This window comes from Chiloscyllium plagiosum, unplaced genomic scaffold (genome assembly GCF_037043375.1).
Source record: "Chiloscyllium plagiosum isolate Xiang-an unplaced genomic scaffold, Cpla_swu_hap1 HiC_scaffold_18, whole genome shotgun sequence".
NCBI classification, from domain to species: Eukaryota; Metazoa; Chordata; class Chondrichthyes; order Orectolobiformes; family Hemiscylliidae; genus Chiloscyllium; species Chiloscyllium plagiosum.
In genome coordinates, this window is record NW_028270156.1 from 66467978 (window position 1) to 66486403 (window position 18426).

Here is an 18426-nt window from a genome sequence, read left to right on the forward strand (position 1 = left end):
TGGGTGCGACTGCAAATGGTTCCAGAGAGCAACAACCTCCATGAATAAATGGGTCCCATCACATACTGTAAAGCAGCGAAATAGTGATTCACTCTCTGTGCTACTTCATCTCACTTACCCCACCCCAGTTCAGGGTTCTTGCAAGATCATTTCCTGTTCCCAGAGGAAGGACTGCCACGGGAGGCTGGGGGTTCAGCTGTAGTTGATCCAAAATGGACAGAATCCATCCCACCTAATAAGAAAAGGAGGTGAAAAGTGGTGAAACGTTCTGCTGTTCATATGAAGCACCTCTGCTGCAAGAGAATTAGGTTAATCGATAGACAATAGGTGCAGGAGTCGACCATTCTGCCCTTCGAGCCTGCACCACCATTCAATATGATCATGGCTGATCATCCTTAATCAGTATCCTGTTCCTGCCTTATCTCCATAACCCTTGATTCCACTATCCTTGAGAGCTCTATCCAACTCTTTCTTAAATGAATCCAGAGACTGGGCCTCCACTGGGGCAGAGCATTCCACACAGCCACCACTCTCTGGGTGAAGAAGTTTCTCCTCATATCTGTCCTAAATGGTCCACCCCGTATTTTTAAACTGGGTCCTCTGGTTCGGCACTCACCCATCAGCGGAAACAGGTTTCCTGCCTCCAGAGCGTCCAATCCTTTAATAATCTTATATGTCTCAATCAGATCCCTTCTCAGTCTTCTAAACTCAAGGGTATACAAGCCCAGTCACTCCAGCCTTTCAGTGTTAGGTAGTCCCGCCACTCCAGGAATTGACCTCGTGAACCTACGCTGCACTCCCTCAATAGCCAGAATGTCTTTCCTCAAATTTGGAGATCAGAACTGCACACAATACTCCAGATGTGGTCTCACCAGGGCCCTGTACAGCTGCAGAAGAGCCTCTTTGCTTCTATACTCAATCCCTCTTGTTATGAAGGCCAGCATGCTATTAGCCTTCTTCACTACCTGCTGTACCTGCATGTTTACCTTCATTGACTGGTGTACAAGAACACCCAGATCTCTTTGTACTGCCCTTTACCTAAATTGATTCCATTTAGGTAGTAATCTGCCTTCCTGTTCTTGACACCAAAGTGGATAACCATACATTTATCCACATTAAACTGCATCTGACCACTCACCTAACCTGTCCAGGTCACCCTGTAATCTCCTAACATCCTCATCACATTTCACCCTGCCACCCAGCTTTGTATCATCAGCAAATTTGCTAATGTTATTACTAACACCATCTTCTATATCATTAATATAGATTGTAAAAAGCTGCGGTCCCAGTACTGATCCCTGCGGTACCCCACTGGTCACTGCCTGCCATTCCGAAATGGAGTTGTTTATCACTACTCTTTGTTTCCTGTCAGCCAACCAACTTTCAATCCAAGTTAGGACTTTGCCCCCAATACCATGCGCCCTAACTTTGCTCACTAACCTCCTATGTGGGACTTTATCAAAAGCTTTCTGAAAGTCCAGACACTACATCTACTGGATCTCCCTCGTCCATCTTCAGAGTTACATCCTCAAAAAATTCCAGAAGATTAGTCAAGCATGACTTCCCCTTCATAAATCCATGCTGACTCTGACCTATCCTGTTACTACTAACCAGATGTGTCGTAATTTCATCCTTGATAATAGACTCCAGCATCTTTCCCACCACTGAGGTCAGACTAACTGGTCTATAATTTCCTGCTTTCTCTCTCCCACCTTTCTTAAAAAGTGGTACAACATTAGCCACCCTCCAATCCGCAAGAACTGATCCCGAATCTATTGAACTCTGGAAAATAATCACCAACGCATCCACGATTTCTCGAGCCACCTCCTTCAGTACCCTGGGATGTAGACCATCAGGCCCCGGGGACTTATCAACCTTCAGACCTAACAGTCTCTCCAACACCAATTCCTGGCAAATAGAAATTCCCTTCAGTTCAGGTCCTTTAGCCACTGTTACCTCAGGGAGATTGCTTGTGTCTTTCCCAGTGAACACAGATCTGAAGTACCAATTCAATTCTTCTGCCATTTCTCTGTTTCCCGTAATATATTCCCCTGTTTCTGTCTTCAAGGGCCCAATTTTAGTCTTAACCATTTTTTTGCCTTTCACATACCTAAAGAAGCTTTTACTATCTCCTTTATATTTTTGGCCAGTTTACCTTCGTACCTCATTTTTTTCTCTGCATATTTCCTTCTTAGTAATCCTCTGTTGATCTTTAAAAGCTTCCCAGTCCTCCGTTTTCCCACTTATCTTTGCTATGTTATACTTTTTCTTTTTTAACTTTATATGTTTCTTAACTTCCCTCGTCAGCCACGGCCACCATTGTTCCTCCACTGTCATCCCTGCTAAGGTATTGCACCATTGAACTTTGGCCATCTCCTCCCTCATAGCTCCATATCAAATTATAAAATGCCTATATGGAGGTTAAGTTCACAAACTTCAAACCTATTTAGTCAATAGCTGCACCATTGATAACTTGAAGTGGAAGCCCATCCTTGAAGATTGAGCAATATGATAGAGTTGATGATGTATAAGCAAGCTTTAGTGCCGACAATGTTTAGCCATTAAAACCTTTATTAAATGCAACAGCTCTCGGCAGATTCTGTTGGCTGAAGCAGTCACTCATCTAGTAAATAGGAACACAGGAAGGAGGGTAGGTCATCAGCCCCTTGTGGCTGCTCCTTCAGGCAATTAGATCACTGCTGCTCCATATCTTGGTCCATCCAACAGGCTATGGAAAGGACTGGTGCTCGCCTCACTGCTGTCTGACTGGGCTGTGATTTGGTGAAAAAGGCAGTAAGTACAATGTCTAAACCAGCCAGCTGCTGAGACCTCAACCAAGATTGCCATTGAGACGTTAAAAAAATAGACACACACCTCCATAAATACACAGACATACAAAATCTAAGATTCTGTACCGAGGCAACTTTGACCTTAAGGTGGCAGTGGGAATGGTGACTTTGTAAACTTTTCACTGCACTCATGTATCCCTGTGATAAACCTATTCCTAATAAAAACACACAGACAAAACAGACATACAGGCAATACAGATGTAAACAGAAACGGTACACACACATACATACAACAGACATGCAGGCACATTTTTGCAGGGATCATTGCTAAGTGTCAGAAAACAATTGAAACCAGGAGTCAAAGCTTCGACCTTGTACACGTGGCTCAAACCTGTAGCATTCGCAATCTTTAAGCACAGGGTCTGCAGGAGATTCCAGAATTCCTGATGTGAATGTATGTCAAAAGAGAATGCTGCTACTGATGCCAACACTAAAGGTGAAGGTGGATGCAATGAGACATTGAGGATGCAATGGGAGCTGTGGACGTTGATTTGGGGGTGGGGGATTCCGGACAATCAGGTGGTTTGGGCAGAACTTCCAGAGCTTGGGGCCTAGGCAGAAAAGGCCCAGCCACCAGAGTGGGAGATCCATGAGAGGCTAAAAATGGAAGCATGGAAGTTGTGGGAGGTGAGGAGCGACAGGTAACTTGGTGTTCAGGATATTGATGACATGGGAGTCAATCTCTGTCCAGACCGTGAGTGAACACTGAGGCTCTGAAGAGACTGAGGTAGTGGGCGGTGAAACAGGAAACGATGAGGTGACCGTGTGTGTAGCGAGCAAGCCACCACCCAACTGCAGCATAAGGCTCACCATTAATACAACAATTAAGCAATCATCTCAATGCCTTTGTTTGGAAATGAAAGTCAACTTTCAAGAGAGTGCTATATACTTGACTAAGAGCAAGAGGAGTATATAGAGTGGAATACTTACTGTGCCGTCACCTCCACAGGCCAGGATCCTTAAGTTCTGGACTTTCCGGTAGAGCTCTAACCTGTACAGAGGCAAAACTAGAAGTGTCAAAACACACAGACAAATTCAGGGGAATCACAGACTCTGCTCTTTGGTTCAGAAACTGTAAAAACAAGGGCCTGCTTATTACAGAATTACAGGACAAACCCCTGGGAACCAGCACTGAACCCTGGGCTCCAGAGGTAAGCCCAATAGGAGATTCGCCAATCATTTCAATGCTGAGTTAGACAAATTCATGATCAGCAGAGGGTTTTAAGGTTTACAGAGTGGGTGGTGGGACACAAACTGCTAAGTGTAAATAAGACCACAATCAGAACAGCCGTGACCATAGTGAACGTCCTCCTTCTGCTCCTGTATATTACATGCACTTCCTTTCACGTTGTGGTACCTGCTCCTGAATGCTTTTGGTTAGACTTCATTTCGCCCTACCGCAACGTTAATGATTCCAATCTGATAACCGGTTCTCCAACTCATTTACATATCTGTGACTTGATGTCTGCGCTACATCTGTCAACAAGATTAAGTGGATCTTAAGTTAAACCACCCTTTAACTAGCACTGCCAAGGATGAAACTGAACTAAATATTACAAACTATTCAGAGCCAGAGTACCAAAAAACAGAGACATACAAATACCAGGTGGGACAGGCCACCAAACCTGTATCAAAGACGCACTGACGATGTCACCTAGCGAGGAGACAAAACATCTGCAGAAAACCACACCCCAGCTCAGCGAACAAACCGACAACCTAAATATTACACTTTCCAGGAGGGGAACAAAGTCTCCTTCAAAAAAAAAAGCTTCATTAATTATATATTTGCATTTGAATTCAAGAGATATTAGCACAGATACATCAAATATTTTATCTGTCTTTAGTGTCAGCTCATGCATTCCCAAGTGCAGGGCCAGATGCAGAGTAAAGTTCTGTATGTTCTGTCCCTAATAATGCAGGTTAATCATACCCACACAAGGAAAATTCCCACACAATTGCAGAGATTCTTGCTCAAGTTGATGAGGGGGGTCAGTGTTGGAGGCCTCGACAGAGAGCTCCAGCCAATGTATCTCTCCGTATTCAAAATTTTAAACTTGCAGCTAAGTCGCATTCCGTGTTCACTTGGGGTCCTGCTTTGGAAGCAAACACCCTCAAAGTTCTCACTACATCGAAAGGATGAGGAGATAAAATATAACTTTATCACAGTCACTTAGGATGTAATTTGTGACTTAGCTATGAACTGTTTCAACACGATGGCAGAACTCCGGTACTCAATACTCTGACCAATAAAGGAAAGCACACCAAACGCCTTCTTCACTATCCTATCTACCTGCGACTCCACTTTCAAGGAGCTATGAACCTGCAAGCCAAGGATTTGCTTTCCCAAAACGCAGCACCTCGCATTTATCTGAATTAAACTCCATGTGCCACCTCTTAGCCCATTGGCCCATCTGGTGGGCATTTGTCCCCATCCAGTACTTACGCCTCCTTGGGACCTCCTTGGCACATATCAAACACTTGTCTTGGGTTCAGATACCACATGAATGACTGGATAATCTTGGCCCCCTGTAAAAGAATGAACCCAATAAAACTGAGACATGGAGAGCCAGCATTGCTATAACCCAAGTGTGGACTGTACTGTACAAGGTGACACAAACAAACACTCTGTCTCAAGTGAACATTTTCACTGCAGATTTGGGTCAGCTGCCCCACAGATATGAGCTTCGTGGCAGAATAGTCTCAGTGGCTGTGAATGGGATATACACTGAGAAAGGGTTAGTTGCGTGGGATCCCATAGGTGTGACGAACCCCAGAGTGGACTCCATACAGATATGCAACATCCTTCTCTTGTATTTGGAGAAACTGATGCCCTATAGAAATAAACTGATCAGCTGCTGTCAAAATACTTAACACCAACCTCCACTGTAGGATTAAGACTTGGTACAAAAAAGAACTCTGAAATAGAATCATCATCTGGAGGCGAGCTAGGAGTTAAGTCAGTACACATTCTCACATGGGCTTTTGCTAAATATATTTTTGCTCCTTTTCTCCTGGGATTGGCTGCATCTCCACGTGTACCTGACCCAGCAACCAGTCTTGTTGTAGAAGCCAGGCATTCTGGAACACTCACCTCCCAGCTCATTTCCCCCACTGTGGGGAGGAGAGACCAGGGACCTCCTAGTTTGTTTTTTTCTCTGCTCCTTCAGGGGCAGTGGGTCTAACTTTCACAGCCTAGCCATGTCAGAGTCTTTGGGTATTCAAAGTTTGTGCGAAGATTTGTAGCTCGGGTGCTCGTTGTTGTGATTCTGTTCGCCGAGCTGGAAGTTTTTGTTGCAAACGTTTCGTCCCCTGGCTAGGCGACGTCATCGGTGCTTGGGAGCCTCCTGCGAAGCGCTTCTTTGATGTTTCCTCCGGTGTTTATCGTGGTCTGTCCCTGCCGCTTCCGGTTGTCAGTTTCAGCTGTCCGCTGTAGTGGTTGGTATATTGGGTCCAGGTCGATGTGTTTGTTGATGGAGTTTGTGGATGAATGCCATGCCTCTAGGAATTCCCTGGCTGTTCTCTGTCTGGCTTGCCCTATGATAGTAGTGTTGTCCCAGTCGAATTCATGTTGCTTGTTGTCTGCGTGTGTGGCTACTAAGGATAGCTGGTCGTGCCGTTTCCTGGCTAGTTGATGTTCATGTATGCGGATTGTTAGCTGTCTTCCTGTTTGTCCTATATAGTGTTTTCTGCTGTCCTTGCATGGTATTTTGTACACTACATTAGTTTTGCTCATGTTGGTTATCGGGTCCTTCGTTCTGGTGAGTTGTTGTCTAAGCATGGCTGTTGGTTTGTGTGCCGTTATGAGTCCTAGGGGTCGCAGTAGTCTGGCTGTCAGTTCTGAGATGCTCCTGATGTATGGTAGTGTGGCTAGTCCTTTTGGTTGTGGTATGTCCTCGTTCCGTGGTCTTTCTCTTAGGCATCTGTTGATGAAGTTGCGCGGGTATCCGTTTTTGGCGAATACCTTGTATAGGTGTTCCTCTTCTTCTTTTTGCAGTTCTGGTGTACTGCAGTGTGTTGTGGCCCTTTTGAATAGTGTCCTGATGCAGCTTCATTTGTGTGTGTTGGGGTGGTTACTTTCATAGTTTAGGACTTGGTCTGTGTGTGTGGCTTTCCTGTATAACTAGCCACGAAACGACACGACCAGCTATCCTTAGTAGCCACACACGCAAACAACAAGCAACATGAATTCGACTGGGACAACACTACCATTATAGGGCAAGCCAGACAGAGAACAGCCAGGGAATTCCTAGAGGCATGGCATTCATCCACAAACTCCATCAACAAACACATCGACCTGGACCCAATATACCAACCACTACAGCGGACAGCTGAAACTGACAACCGGAAGCGGCAGGGACAGACCACTATAAACACCGGAGGAAACATCAAAGAAGCGCTTCGCAGGAGGCTCCCAAGCACTGATGATGTCGCCTAGCCAGGGGACGAAACGTTTGCAACAAAAACTTCCAGCTCTTTGGGTATGCAGCCATTTTCCAATCTGGTGTGAGCCATCTCTGTTTGATGAGTGTTAGCATCCTGGGAGTGCTGCCACTCAGAGATCATCCACCTTTGTGACTGGTTATTGCCCCGCAGGCAGTGCGATAGGGAATTTTTTTTGCATCCACTAAATGAGTGACTGCTTCAGCCAACAGCAAAGCTCCACCAGAGGGCAACACACCTCTGGATAGTCCGAGCGAGCAGGACAGTCTGAGCGAGAAAGGCAGAGCAAGAGCACGAACGGGACTGAGATAGAGAGCGAACGAGACAGACAGGGCCAGCGAGTGAGACAGAGCAAGCAAGCGAGCGAGCCAGAGTGAGGGCACAAGTGAGACAGAGCGAGAGCAAGCCAGACAGACAGAGCCTACGAGTGAGACAGACAAAATGGGCAACCGCGAGTGAGACAGGGCAAGTGAGCGAGCGAGACAGACAGACAGGGCCTACGAACAAGCAAGACAGAGAGGGCATGCGAGAGAGACAGAGTGAGCAAAACCGAGCAAGAGAGCGAGTGAGACAGCCATGGCCAGTGAGCGAGACAGAGCGAGCGAGCGAAACAGACAGACCAAATATGAGAGACAGACAGAGCAAACAAGTGAATAAGACAGAGTGAATGAGTGAGACACAGAGAAAGCTAGAGAGGCAGTGAGAGCAAGAGGTAGGGACAGACAGAGCGAGACAGACAGACAGGGTCAGCAAGCGAGACAGACCGAGCAAGCGAGACACAGACAGACAGACCGACCGACCGAGCGAGAGACAGACAGACAGAGCGAGCAGGACAGAGCGAGAGGGCGAACAAAAGAGAGCAAACGAGACAGACAGGGCCAGTGTGCGAGACAGAACGAGCGAGCTAGAGTGAATGAGACAGAGCAAGATTGCAAGCGAACCAGACAGAGTGAGCAAGACAGAGCGAGAGAGCGAGCAACAAGCGAGACAGACAGAGCGAGAGAGCGAGCAACAAGTGAGACAGAGAGCGAGCAAGACAGAGAGAGCGCATAACAAGCGAGACAGACAGAGCAAACAAGCAAGACAGAACCTGCGAGCGAGACAGACAGAGCGAGGAGACAGACAGGGCCAGCGAGCGAGACAGAGCAAGACAGCATGTGAGATGAAGCAAGACACAGCGAGCGAGAAAGTGAGACAGAGTGAGCCAGATAGAGCAAACAAGTGAGAGAGACAGAGTGGGCGAGACAGAGAGAGCAGGCAAGCGCGAGTGAGACAGAGTGAGCGAGCGAGACAGACAGACAGGGCCTACGAACAAGCAAGACAGAGCAAATCTGAGAGACAGACAGAGCAAGCGAGCAAAACACAGCGAGTGACAGAGAGGGCCAGCGAGACGGACAGAGCGAGCAAGCAAAACCGAGCAGAAGAGTGAGTGAGACAGAGCAAGACAGCCATGGCCAGTGAGCAAGACAAACAGAGCGAATGGGCGATCGAGACAAACAGACCAAGCGTGAGAGACAGACATAGCGAGCAAGTGAGCGAGACAGAGTGAACAAGCGAGACATAGAGCAAGCGAGCGAGCGAGACAGAGCATGTGAGCGAAATAGAGTGAGTGAGCGAGCGAAACAGACAGAACGAGCGAGCAAGAGAGACGCAGAGACAGCAAGAAAGTCACAGAGAAAGCGAGCGAGACGCAGAAAGACAGCGCTTGTGAGAGCGAGCGGGACGAGAGAGGGAGAGTGCATGAGATGCAGAGACAGAGCGCGAGCAACACGCAGAAAGTGTGAGCGAGATAGAGTGCGAGCGAGATGCGGAGAGTGCAAGAGCGAGACGAAGAGACAGAGTGAGCACGATGCAGAGAGCATGAGCGAGTCGCAGAGCGAGAGAGCAGGTGAGAACACGAGCGAGAAGCAGAGAAAGCACATGATGCAGATAGAGAGAGAGAGAAAGAGAGCAAGATGCAGAAAGAACGACAGAGACAGAGCAAGCGAGACGCAGAGAGAGATCGAGAGAGATAGAGAGAGCGAGCGCGTGGGCAAGCGAACGAGATGCAGGGACAGAGAGCAAACGAGCTGCAGTGAGAGCGAGTGAGATGCAGAGACAGAGAGTGAGCAAGCAAGACACAGAGAGCAAGAAAGACGCAGACGGAGCACGAGGGAGATGCAAAGAGAGACAGCGCACAAGCGAGATGCAGAGAAACAGACAGCACAAGCGAGACGCAGAGAGAGAGAGAGCACATCAGCGAGACACGGAGAAAGAGCGCACAAGCAAGGCGCAGAGACATAGAGTGCAAGTGAGATGCAGAGCGCGCGCGCGAGAGAGAGAGCGCGCGCGCGAGAGAGAGAGCGCGCGCAAGAGAGAGAGAGAGCGCGCAAGAGAGAGAGAGAGCGCGCAAGAGAGAGAGAGCGCGCAAGAGAGAGAGAGCGCGAGAGAGCACGATGCAGAGAGAGTGAGAGCGGGCGAGACCTGCAAACAGCAGGCGAGACACACAAAGTGAGAGCGAGAGAGAGAGGCAGAAAGCAAGAGAGATGCAGAGCGCGAGAGCGCGAGAGAGCGAGAGCGCGCGCGCGCGAGAGCGCGAGATAGCGAGAGAGCGAGAGAGCGCGTGAGCGCGTGAGCGCGCGTGAGAGCGAGAGAGCGAGAGAGCGAGAGAGCGAGAGAGCGCGTGAGAGCGAGAGAGCGCGTGAGAGCGAGAGAGCGCGTGAGAGCGCGTGAGAGCGCGTGAGAGCGCGTGAGAGCGCGTGAGAGCGCGAGAGAGCGAGAGAGCGCGAGAGAGCGCGAGAGAGCGCGTGAGAGCGTGAGAGAGCGTGAGAGCGAGAGAGCGCGTGAGAGCGAGAGAGCGCGTGAGAGCGAGAGAGCGCGTGAGAGCGCGTGAGAGCGCGTGAGAGCGCGTGAGAGCGCGTGAGAGCGCGTGAGAGCGCGAGAGCGCGAGAGAGAGCGAGAGAGAGCGAGAGAGAGCGAGAGAGAGCGAGAGAGCGCGAGAGAGCGCGTGAGAGCGTGAGAGCGAGAGAGCGAGAGAGCGCGTGAGAGCGAGAGAGCGCGTGAGAGCGAGAGAGAGCGAGAGAGCGCGAGAGAGCGCGAGAGAGCGCGAGAGAGCGTGAGAGCGCGTGAGAGCGTGAGAGCGTGAGAGCGCGTGAGAGCGAGAGAGCGCGTGAGAGCGAGAGAGAGCGAGAGAGCGCGAGAGAGCGCGAGAGAGCGCGAGAGAGCGCGAGAGAGCGCGTGAGAGCGCGAGAGAGCGCGAGAGAGCGCGAGAGAGCGCGAGAGAGAGCGCGAGAGAGAGCGCGAGAGAGAGCGCGAGAGAGCGCGAGAGAGCGCGAGAGAGCGCGTGAGAACGCGTGAGAGCGCGAGAGAGAGCGCGAGAGAGCGCGAGAGAGCGCGAGAGAGCGCGTGAGAGCGCGTGAGAGCGCGTGAGAGCGCGAGAGAGCGCGAGAGAGCGAGACCGAGAGAGAGACCGAGAGAGAGAGCGACCGAGAGAGAGCGACCGAGAGAGAGCGACCGAGAGAGAGCGACCGAGAGAGAGCGACCGAGAGAGAGCGACCGAGAGAGAGCGACCGAGAGAGAGCGACCGAGAGAGAGCGACCGAGAGAGAGCGACAGAGAGAGAGAGCGAGCGAGAGAGCGAGCAAGAGAGCGAGAGAGCGCGAGAGAGCGTGAGAGCGAGAGAGCGCGTGAGAGCGAGAGAGAGCGAGAGAGAGCGAGAGAGCGCGAGAGAGCGCGAGAGAGCGCGAGAGAGCGCGTGAGAGCGCGTGAGAGCGCGAGAGAGCGCGAGAGAGCGCGAGAGAGCGCGAGAGAGAGCGCGAGAGAGCGCGAGAGAGCGCGAGAGAGCGCGAGAGAGCGCGAGAGAGAGCGCGAGAGAGCGCGAGAGAGCGCGAGAGAGCGCGAGAGAGCGCGAGAGAGCGCGTGAGAGCGCGTGAGAGCGCGAGAGAGCGCGAGAGAGAGCGCGAGAGAGCGCGAGAGAGCGCGTGAGAGCGAGAGAGCGAGAGAGCGCGAGAGCGCGTGAGAGCGCGTGAGAGCGTGAGCGAGACCGAGAGAGAGACCGAGAGGGAGAGCGACCGAGAGAGAGCGACCGAGAGAGAGCGACCGAGAGCGACCGAGAGAGAGCGACCGAGAGAGAGCGACCGAGAGAGAGAGCGATCGAGAGAGCGAGCAAGAGAGCGAGAGAGCGCGAGAGAGCGCGAGAGAGCGCGAGAGAGAGCGAGAGAGCGCGAGAGAGCGCGAGAGAGCGCGAGAGAGCGCGAGAGAGCGCGAGAGAGAGCGAGAGAGAGCGAGAGAGAGCGAGAGAGAGCGAGAGAGAGCGAGAGAGCACGAGAGAGCACGAGAGAGCGCGTGAGAGCGCGTGAGAGCGCGTGAGAGCGCGTGAGAGCGCGTGAGAGCGAGAGCGAGACCGAGAGCGAGACCGAGAGCGAGACCGAGAGCGAGACCGAGAGAGAGACCGAGAGAGAGACCGAGAGAGAGAGCGACCGAGAGAGAGCGACCGAGAGAGAGCGACCGAGAGAGAGCGACCGAGAGAGAGCGACCGAGAGAGAGCGACCGAGAGAGAGAGCGAGCAAGAGAGAGAGCGAGCAAGAGCGCGTGAGAGCGCGAGAGAGCGCGAGAGAGCGCGAGAGAGCGCGAGAGAGCGCGAGAGAGCGCGAGAGAGCGCGAGAGAGCGCGAGAGAGAGCGAGAGAGAGCGAGAGAGAGCGAGAGAGAGCGAGAGAGAGCGAGAGAGAGCGCGAGAGAGAGCGTGAGAGCGAGAGAGCGCGTGAGAGCGCGTGAGAGCGAGAGAGAGAGAGAGCGAGCGCGCGCGAGCGAGCAAGGCACGCAGAGAGTGCATGTCAGAGGGAGACGCAAAGAAAACGAGCCAGACACGTAGGGCCAGAAAGACAGGCAGAGATGCAGACAGATGCAAAGATAGAGAGAGGAGATACAGAGAGAGAGAGAGAGAAAGAGAGAGAGAGACACACACACACACACACACACACACACACACACACACACACACACACACACACAGAGGATGAGGGCGAGGGGGAGGGCGAGAGAGATCCAGATACAAAGACAGAGACAGACAAAGGGACGGACATATAGGCAGTTACTCCAAATGCTGAGTCCAGGGTATTGGAGGACACGTTTTTCAGTTAGCTCATGTCTAAGTGAGCTGCCCACACTTGTACATTACTGCTCCATCAGACAGAGGGTCCACACACCTGATTTCCTCCACTCTTGGGATTGACAAACACCAGCAGTGGTTTCATCAATGAGGATGGGATGGGCTTTATGATAAAGGGCCTCCATCTTCCTTCCTGTTTGACAAGAGAAAAGAGCGAGTTTAGAAAATCGACACAAACTTATCCACGCACGGAGGGGGGAGAATATAAAAAGCAGTGGTAATACTGGGCATGTAAACATACACGAGAAAGCTCACCATACAGAAACACTTGCTTTATAAATGCAAGAATATTGCCCTACACTTCAAGATGGCCACGAAATAGAAATCAATTGGTGCGGGAAAGTGGGACTGCAGGTATGGCTAAACAAAAGTACATTCTCAGTTTAAACAGTTCACAGAGGTCTTTGGCTAGGGGACAACAAATGATGAGGCCTCAGCTGTAGAAGAGAGATTTGGATTGGTATCTTTGATCATGACTTGACGATGTCCCAAAATGCTTTGCTGTCAATTAAGAGCTTTGCTGTCATGAGCTGTAAGGTGGAATACCGACGTCCTACAAACACCAATGAGATATTAGCAATAAATATTAATATTTATTGCAATGTTAATGGAATAACAAGCACTGGGGATAACTCCCCTGCTCTTCCAGGAATTCTTTGACATCTGAGGGGGCAACCCGCCCATCCAACTGTGTCTCACTTCCTTGTGACAGCACTGGAGGGTCAGCGGGGACAATGTGCACATGGCTCTGCAGTGGGACTTCACACCACAACAACATCAGATTCTGACAGGACTGAAGATCCAGCAGATCATTAAATACTTGAAAGGACTTGTGTATATATACACACACACACACACACAAACACAGATTTATTCAGTCATATTACGTCCTCGGGCAATAATTTCTTGTAAACATTCCTGGGCAAAACAGCTTACCCAATTTTCAAAAAAATGTGGTCTGGGACTTTTTTTTAATTCACTCATGGGATGTGGGGGGTCACTGGCTGGACCAGCATTTATTGCCTGTCCCTAGTTGCCCTTGAGAAGGTGGGGGTGAGCTACCTTCTTGAACTGTTGCAGTCCACATGCTGTAGGTAGACCCACAATGCTGTTAGGGAGGGAATTCCACAACTTTGACCCAGCGACACTGAAGGAACAGTGATACCTTTCCAAGTCAGGATGGAGAGTGGCTTGGTGGGGAAATTGCAGGTGGTGGTGTTCCCATGTATCTGCTGCCCTTCTCCTTCTAGATGGACCTGGTTTTGCTGTCTGAGGATCTTATGGTGAATTTCTGCAGTGCATCTTATTAGCAGCAGTTATACGAGCTATGAGTGTCAGTGGTGGAGGGAGCGGATGCTTTGTGGATGTGGTGCCAATCAAGCGGGCTGCTTTGTCCTGGATGGTGTCAATCTTCTGGGGTGTTGTTGGAGCAGCACTCATCCAGGAAAGCGGGAAACATTCCATCACAATCCTGACTTGAGCCTTGGAGATGATGGACAGGCTTTGGAGAGTCAGGAGGTCGGTTACCTACTGCAGTATTCCTAGCCTCTGACCTACTCTTGTGGTCACTGTGTTAATGTGGAGAGTCCAGTTGTGTTTCTGGTCAATGGAACCTCCAGGATGCTGACATTGGGAGATTCAGTGACTGTTACACCATTGAATATAAAGGATAGTGCTTCAATTGTCACTTATCGGAGATAGTTATTGCCTGGTATTTCTGTGGTATAAATGTTACTTGTCACTTGTCAGCCTAAGTCTGGATGTTGTCCAGATCTTGCTGCATTTGAACATGCACAGGTCATTGATGAAGCAGCTGAAGATGGTTGGGCCTAGGACATTGCCTGAGGACCTCCTGCAGAATTGCCTTGGAACTGAGATGACTGACCTCCAGCAACCACAACCATAACCATCTTTCTATGGGCCAAGTATGCCTCAAACCAGTGGGCGCTGTAAATCAGAACAAAAACAGAAATTGCTGGAAAAGCTCAGCAGCTGTACAGAGAAATCAGAGTTAATGTTTCAGGTCCAGTGACTGTTCCTCACAACCTCTGCCCATTTTATTCCTTTTTATTTCTCATACTAACTCAAACATTCCTGCCCTGTCACAACATTCAAACCTCAGCTTCACGGTAACATCAAACAATAAACTAGAAAGTGAGAGAGTGGCGTACCTCGGCTCCTTTCTTGCTCGATTTCCTTTTAAATGATGTCCGCTTTTTCTTTTTACTGGACTTCAGTGAATTCTGAGACAAAAACAGAGAGACAGAGACCAGAGAGAAGTTAGAGGTGATCAGAGGGCCAGCTCAGAGCAGGATCAAACACATGGGGGGTCAGCTCAGAATAGGATCAGGGACAGAGGGGGTCAGCTCAGAGCAGGAGCAGACACAGGGGGGTCAGCTCAGAGCGGGATCAAACACAGGGGGGGTCAGCTCAGAATAGGATCAGGGACAGAGGGGGTCAGCTCAGAGTAGGATCAGGGACAGAGGGGGTCAGCTCAGAGTAGGATCAGGGACAGAGAGGGTCAGCTCAGAGTAGGATCAGGGACAGAGAGGGTCAGCTCAGAGCAGGGTCAGGGACAGAGAGGGTCAGCTCAGAGCGGGATCAGGGACAGAGAGGGTCAGCTCAGAGTAGGATCAGGGACAGAGAGGGTCAGCTCAGAGCAGGGTCAGGGACAGAGAGGGTCAGCTCAGAGCAGGGTCAGGGACAGAGAGGGTCAGCTCAGAGCAGGAGCAGGGACAGAGAGGGTCAGCTCAGAGTAGGATCAGGGACAGAGAGGGTCAGCTCAGAGCAGGGTCAAGGACAGAGAGGGTCAGCTCAGAGTAGGATCAGGGACAGAGAGGGTCAGCTCAGAGCAGGGTCAGGGACAGAGAGGGTCAGCTCAGAGTAGGATCAGGGACAGAGAGGGTCAGCTCAGAGTAGGATCAGGGACAGAGAGGGTCAGCTCAGAGCAGGGTCAGGGACAGAGAGGGTCAGCTCAGAGCGGGATCAGGGACAGAGAGGGTCAGCTCAGAGCAGGAGCAGGGACAGAGAGGGTCAGCTCAGAGCAGGGTCAGGGACAGAGGGGGTCAGCTCAGAGTAGGATCAGGGACAGAGAGGGTCAGCTCAGAGTAGGATCAGGGACAGAGAGGGTCAGCTCAGAGCAGGGTCAGGGACAGAGAGGGTCAGCTCAGAGTAGGATCAGGGACAGAGAGGGTCAGCTCAGAGCAGGATCAGGGACAGAGAGGGTCAGCTCAGAGCAGGGTCAGGGACAGAGAGGGTCAGCTCAGAGTAGGATCAGGGACAGAGAGGGTCAGCTCAGAGCAGGGTCAAGGACAGAGAGGGTCAGCTCAGAGTAGGATCAAGGACAGAGAGGGTCAGCTCAGAGCAGGAGCAGACACAGGGGGCTCAGCTCAGAGCAGGATCAGGGACAGAGAGGGTCAGCTCAGAGCGGGATCAACACAGGGGGGTCAGCTCAGAGCAGGATCAGGGACAGAGAGGGTCAGCTCAGAGCGGGATCAACACAGGGGGGTCAGCTCAGAGCAGGAGCAGACACAGAGAGGGTCAGCTCAGAGCAGGAGCAGACACAGGGGGGTCAGCTCAGAGCAGGAGCAGACACAGAGAGGGTCAGCTCAGAGCAGGAGCAGACACAGAGAGGGTCAGCTCAGAGCAGGAGCAGACACAGAGAGGGTCAGCTCAGAGCGGGATCAGGGACAGAGAGGATCAGCTCAGAGCGGGATCAGGGACAGAGTGGATCAGCTCAGAGCGGGATCAGGGACAGAGAGGATCAGCTCAGAGCGGGATCAGGGACAGAGAGGGTCAGCTCAGAGCGGGATCAGGGACAGAGTGGATCAGCTCAGAGCGGGATCAGGGACAGAGAGGATCAGCTCAGAGCAGGGAGATGGTCGACTGGGAAAGTAGTCCTCACCTGTGCCCGTCTCACCCGAATGATCCACGTTGGTGGAACAATAACAGCAGCATGAGCACCCAGCGTACAGGGCTCCTCGATGTGTTGCAGCATGAAACAGGTTACCTTGTTGTGATACTGCAGGGAAAGGATAAAGGAAGCATCTCAAGTAAATCATTAAGCTTTCCAGGGATCGTACCTGTCCACTTTGAACCTCACGCATCACCTTTCCACTGTATGTCCGACTGCTCAGCAATATCTTGGCAGTGTCCCAGCACAAGAAGGAGCCACGACATAAGGATGCAATGTAGGTTAACGATGTGTCATGTTTAAACAATCAGTCTTGGCTTCTGCACTTTGAGGCCAGGAGTCAAGACACAGTACAATCCACAACCTTAGATCTCTCATCTGCCAGCACAATTGTTTGTCCTTCTGGACTGTGAGCTGCTTTTCAATAATTCTTATGCATGGGCTAAAATATAGATGTTTTTACCCCCTACACCCGGTGTTAAAATTGCACGAGGCAAGTAAAATTGCATGAGAACGGCACGGTGGCTCAGTGGTTAGCACTGCTGCCTCACAGCGCCAGGATAACCCCCCCCCCCCAGGTTCAGTTCCAGCCTCGGGTGACTGTGCAAACTCCACACAGATATTCTCCCTGTGTCTGCGTGGGGTTTCCTCCGGGTGCTCCGGTTTCCTCCCACAGTCCAAAGATGCGCAGGTTAGGTGAATTGGCCACGCTAAATTGTCCCCTAGTGTCCAGGGACGTGTAGGTTTGGAGCGTTAGTCAGGGGAAATGGAGCGTAATAGGGTCGGGGAATGGGTCTAGGTGGGTTACTCTTCAGAGGGTCAGTGTGGACTTGTTGGGTCGCAGGGCCTCTTTCCACACTGTAGGGACTCTATAATTCTACAAAGTTGAAACAGACAGAAAAACAATCAATCAATCAATCAATCAATCAGTTATAAGAGAACTTAATTTCATAACTAAGAAGTTTAGATGCACCAGATGCAGCCAGAGCAGATCCAAAGAGAGAAATTCTTCAGAGCATTAAACTCCTTCCAATATTGGTCACTTGCATATCTTTGATCTTCTACATCATTCCTGCCCCTGCCTATCAAAGGTCTTTGAACTGAAAGCTGTTCATCCATAACATCGCCCACTTCTGATAAACAGCATTGAGCTGAAACATTATCTCTGGGTTTTCGAATGCCTTCAGTTTCGAAGCCATTTGGCCCATCAAGTCCACACTGGCCCTCCCAACAGTTTCCCACCTAAACCCCAGCTCTACCCTATCCGTGTGACCCTACATTTCTACGTCCCTAAGCAGTAAGCAATTTAGCACGGCCAATCCACCTAACCTGCTCATCTTTGGACCATGGGAAGAAACCGGGGCACCCAGAGGAAACCCATACAGAAACAGGGGGAATGTGCAAGCTCCACACAGACAGTCGCCAGAGGGTGGAATCGAACCTGGGTCCCTTGCGCTGTGAGGCAGCAGTGCCAACCACTGAGCCACCAAATCATCTTCATCCACTGAGACTGCTCAACTTTGCTGAATACCCCCAGGGTGATCTACTTAGCAGCAGACTGTGTCAAAAACAGAAATGTAAAACTTACAGCCTGTTTACACCAGGAGCAGCTGATCGCAACAATCTCCTTGCTGTGAAAAGCAAACTTTTGCTGAAAACCCTGTTTAAAAAAAAAGACATAAAAAGTGATGGGAAGGAAGTGACTCACAAGGATACCAAAGTCAGTCCCAACATGCCATGAATTCAGAGAAACCTAAATATTTACTAAAGGCTTTTTTTAGGGGTAGCAAGTGGTTCGTGCCTGGAATGCACCGTCTAAGATTGTGGTGGGCACAGCTTCAATCGAGGCATTCAAAAGGGAGTGGAGTGGTCACCTTCTATACCGTAAAAATGCTATTAGTCTGTGAGGCTCTCAGACATTCTGACGTCTACATCCCAATCACCTCTCATCTTTCCTGATTAAATAAGAAAGAGGTTTCACCAGATCGACACTGAACCTCAGTTTCCCCGCCCCCCCCCCCCCCACCCACCCACCCCATGGTTGATTTTCCTTTCCTCTCCTATCCTGCCATCGCTCA

The 18426-nt window shown here is 50.7% G+C and overlaps 1 protein-coding gene across 8 annotated transcripts in view; it reads right to left on the minus strand.

Moving 5' to 3' along the window:
• Positions 1–18426, minus strand: part of dgkza (diacylglycerol kinase, zeta a) — a 553752-nt gene that overhangs the window by 277821 nt on the left and 257505 nt on the right. For all 8 annotated transcript variants that reach the window (XM_087996765.1, XM_087996764.1, XM_087996762.1 and 5 more), the window contains 7 exons: positions 17937–18008; positions 16340–16456; positions 14607–14678; positions 12473–12568; positions 5293–5375; positions 3780–3840; positions 119–232 (listed from right to left, as the gene is read on the minus strand). In XM_087996765.1, the coding sequence (XP_087852891.1) occupies positions 119–232; positions 3780–3840; positions 5293–5375; positions 12473–12568; positions 14607–14678; positions 16340–16456; positions 17937–18008 (615 nt within the window). The remainder of the gene's footprint in view (positions 1–118; positions 233–3779; positions 3841–5292; positions 5376–12472; positions 12569–14606; positions 14679–16339; positions 16457–17936; positions 18009–18426) is intronic.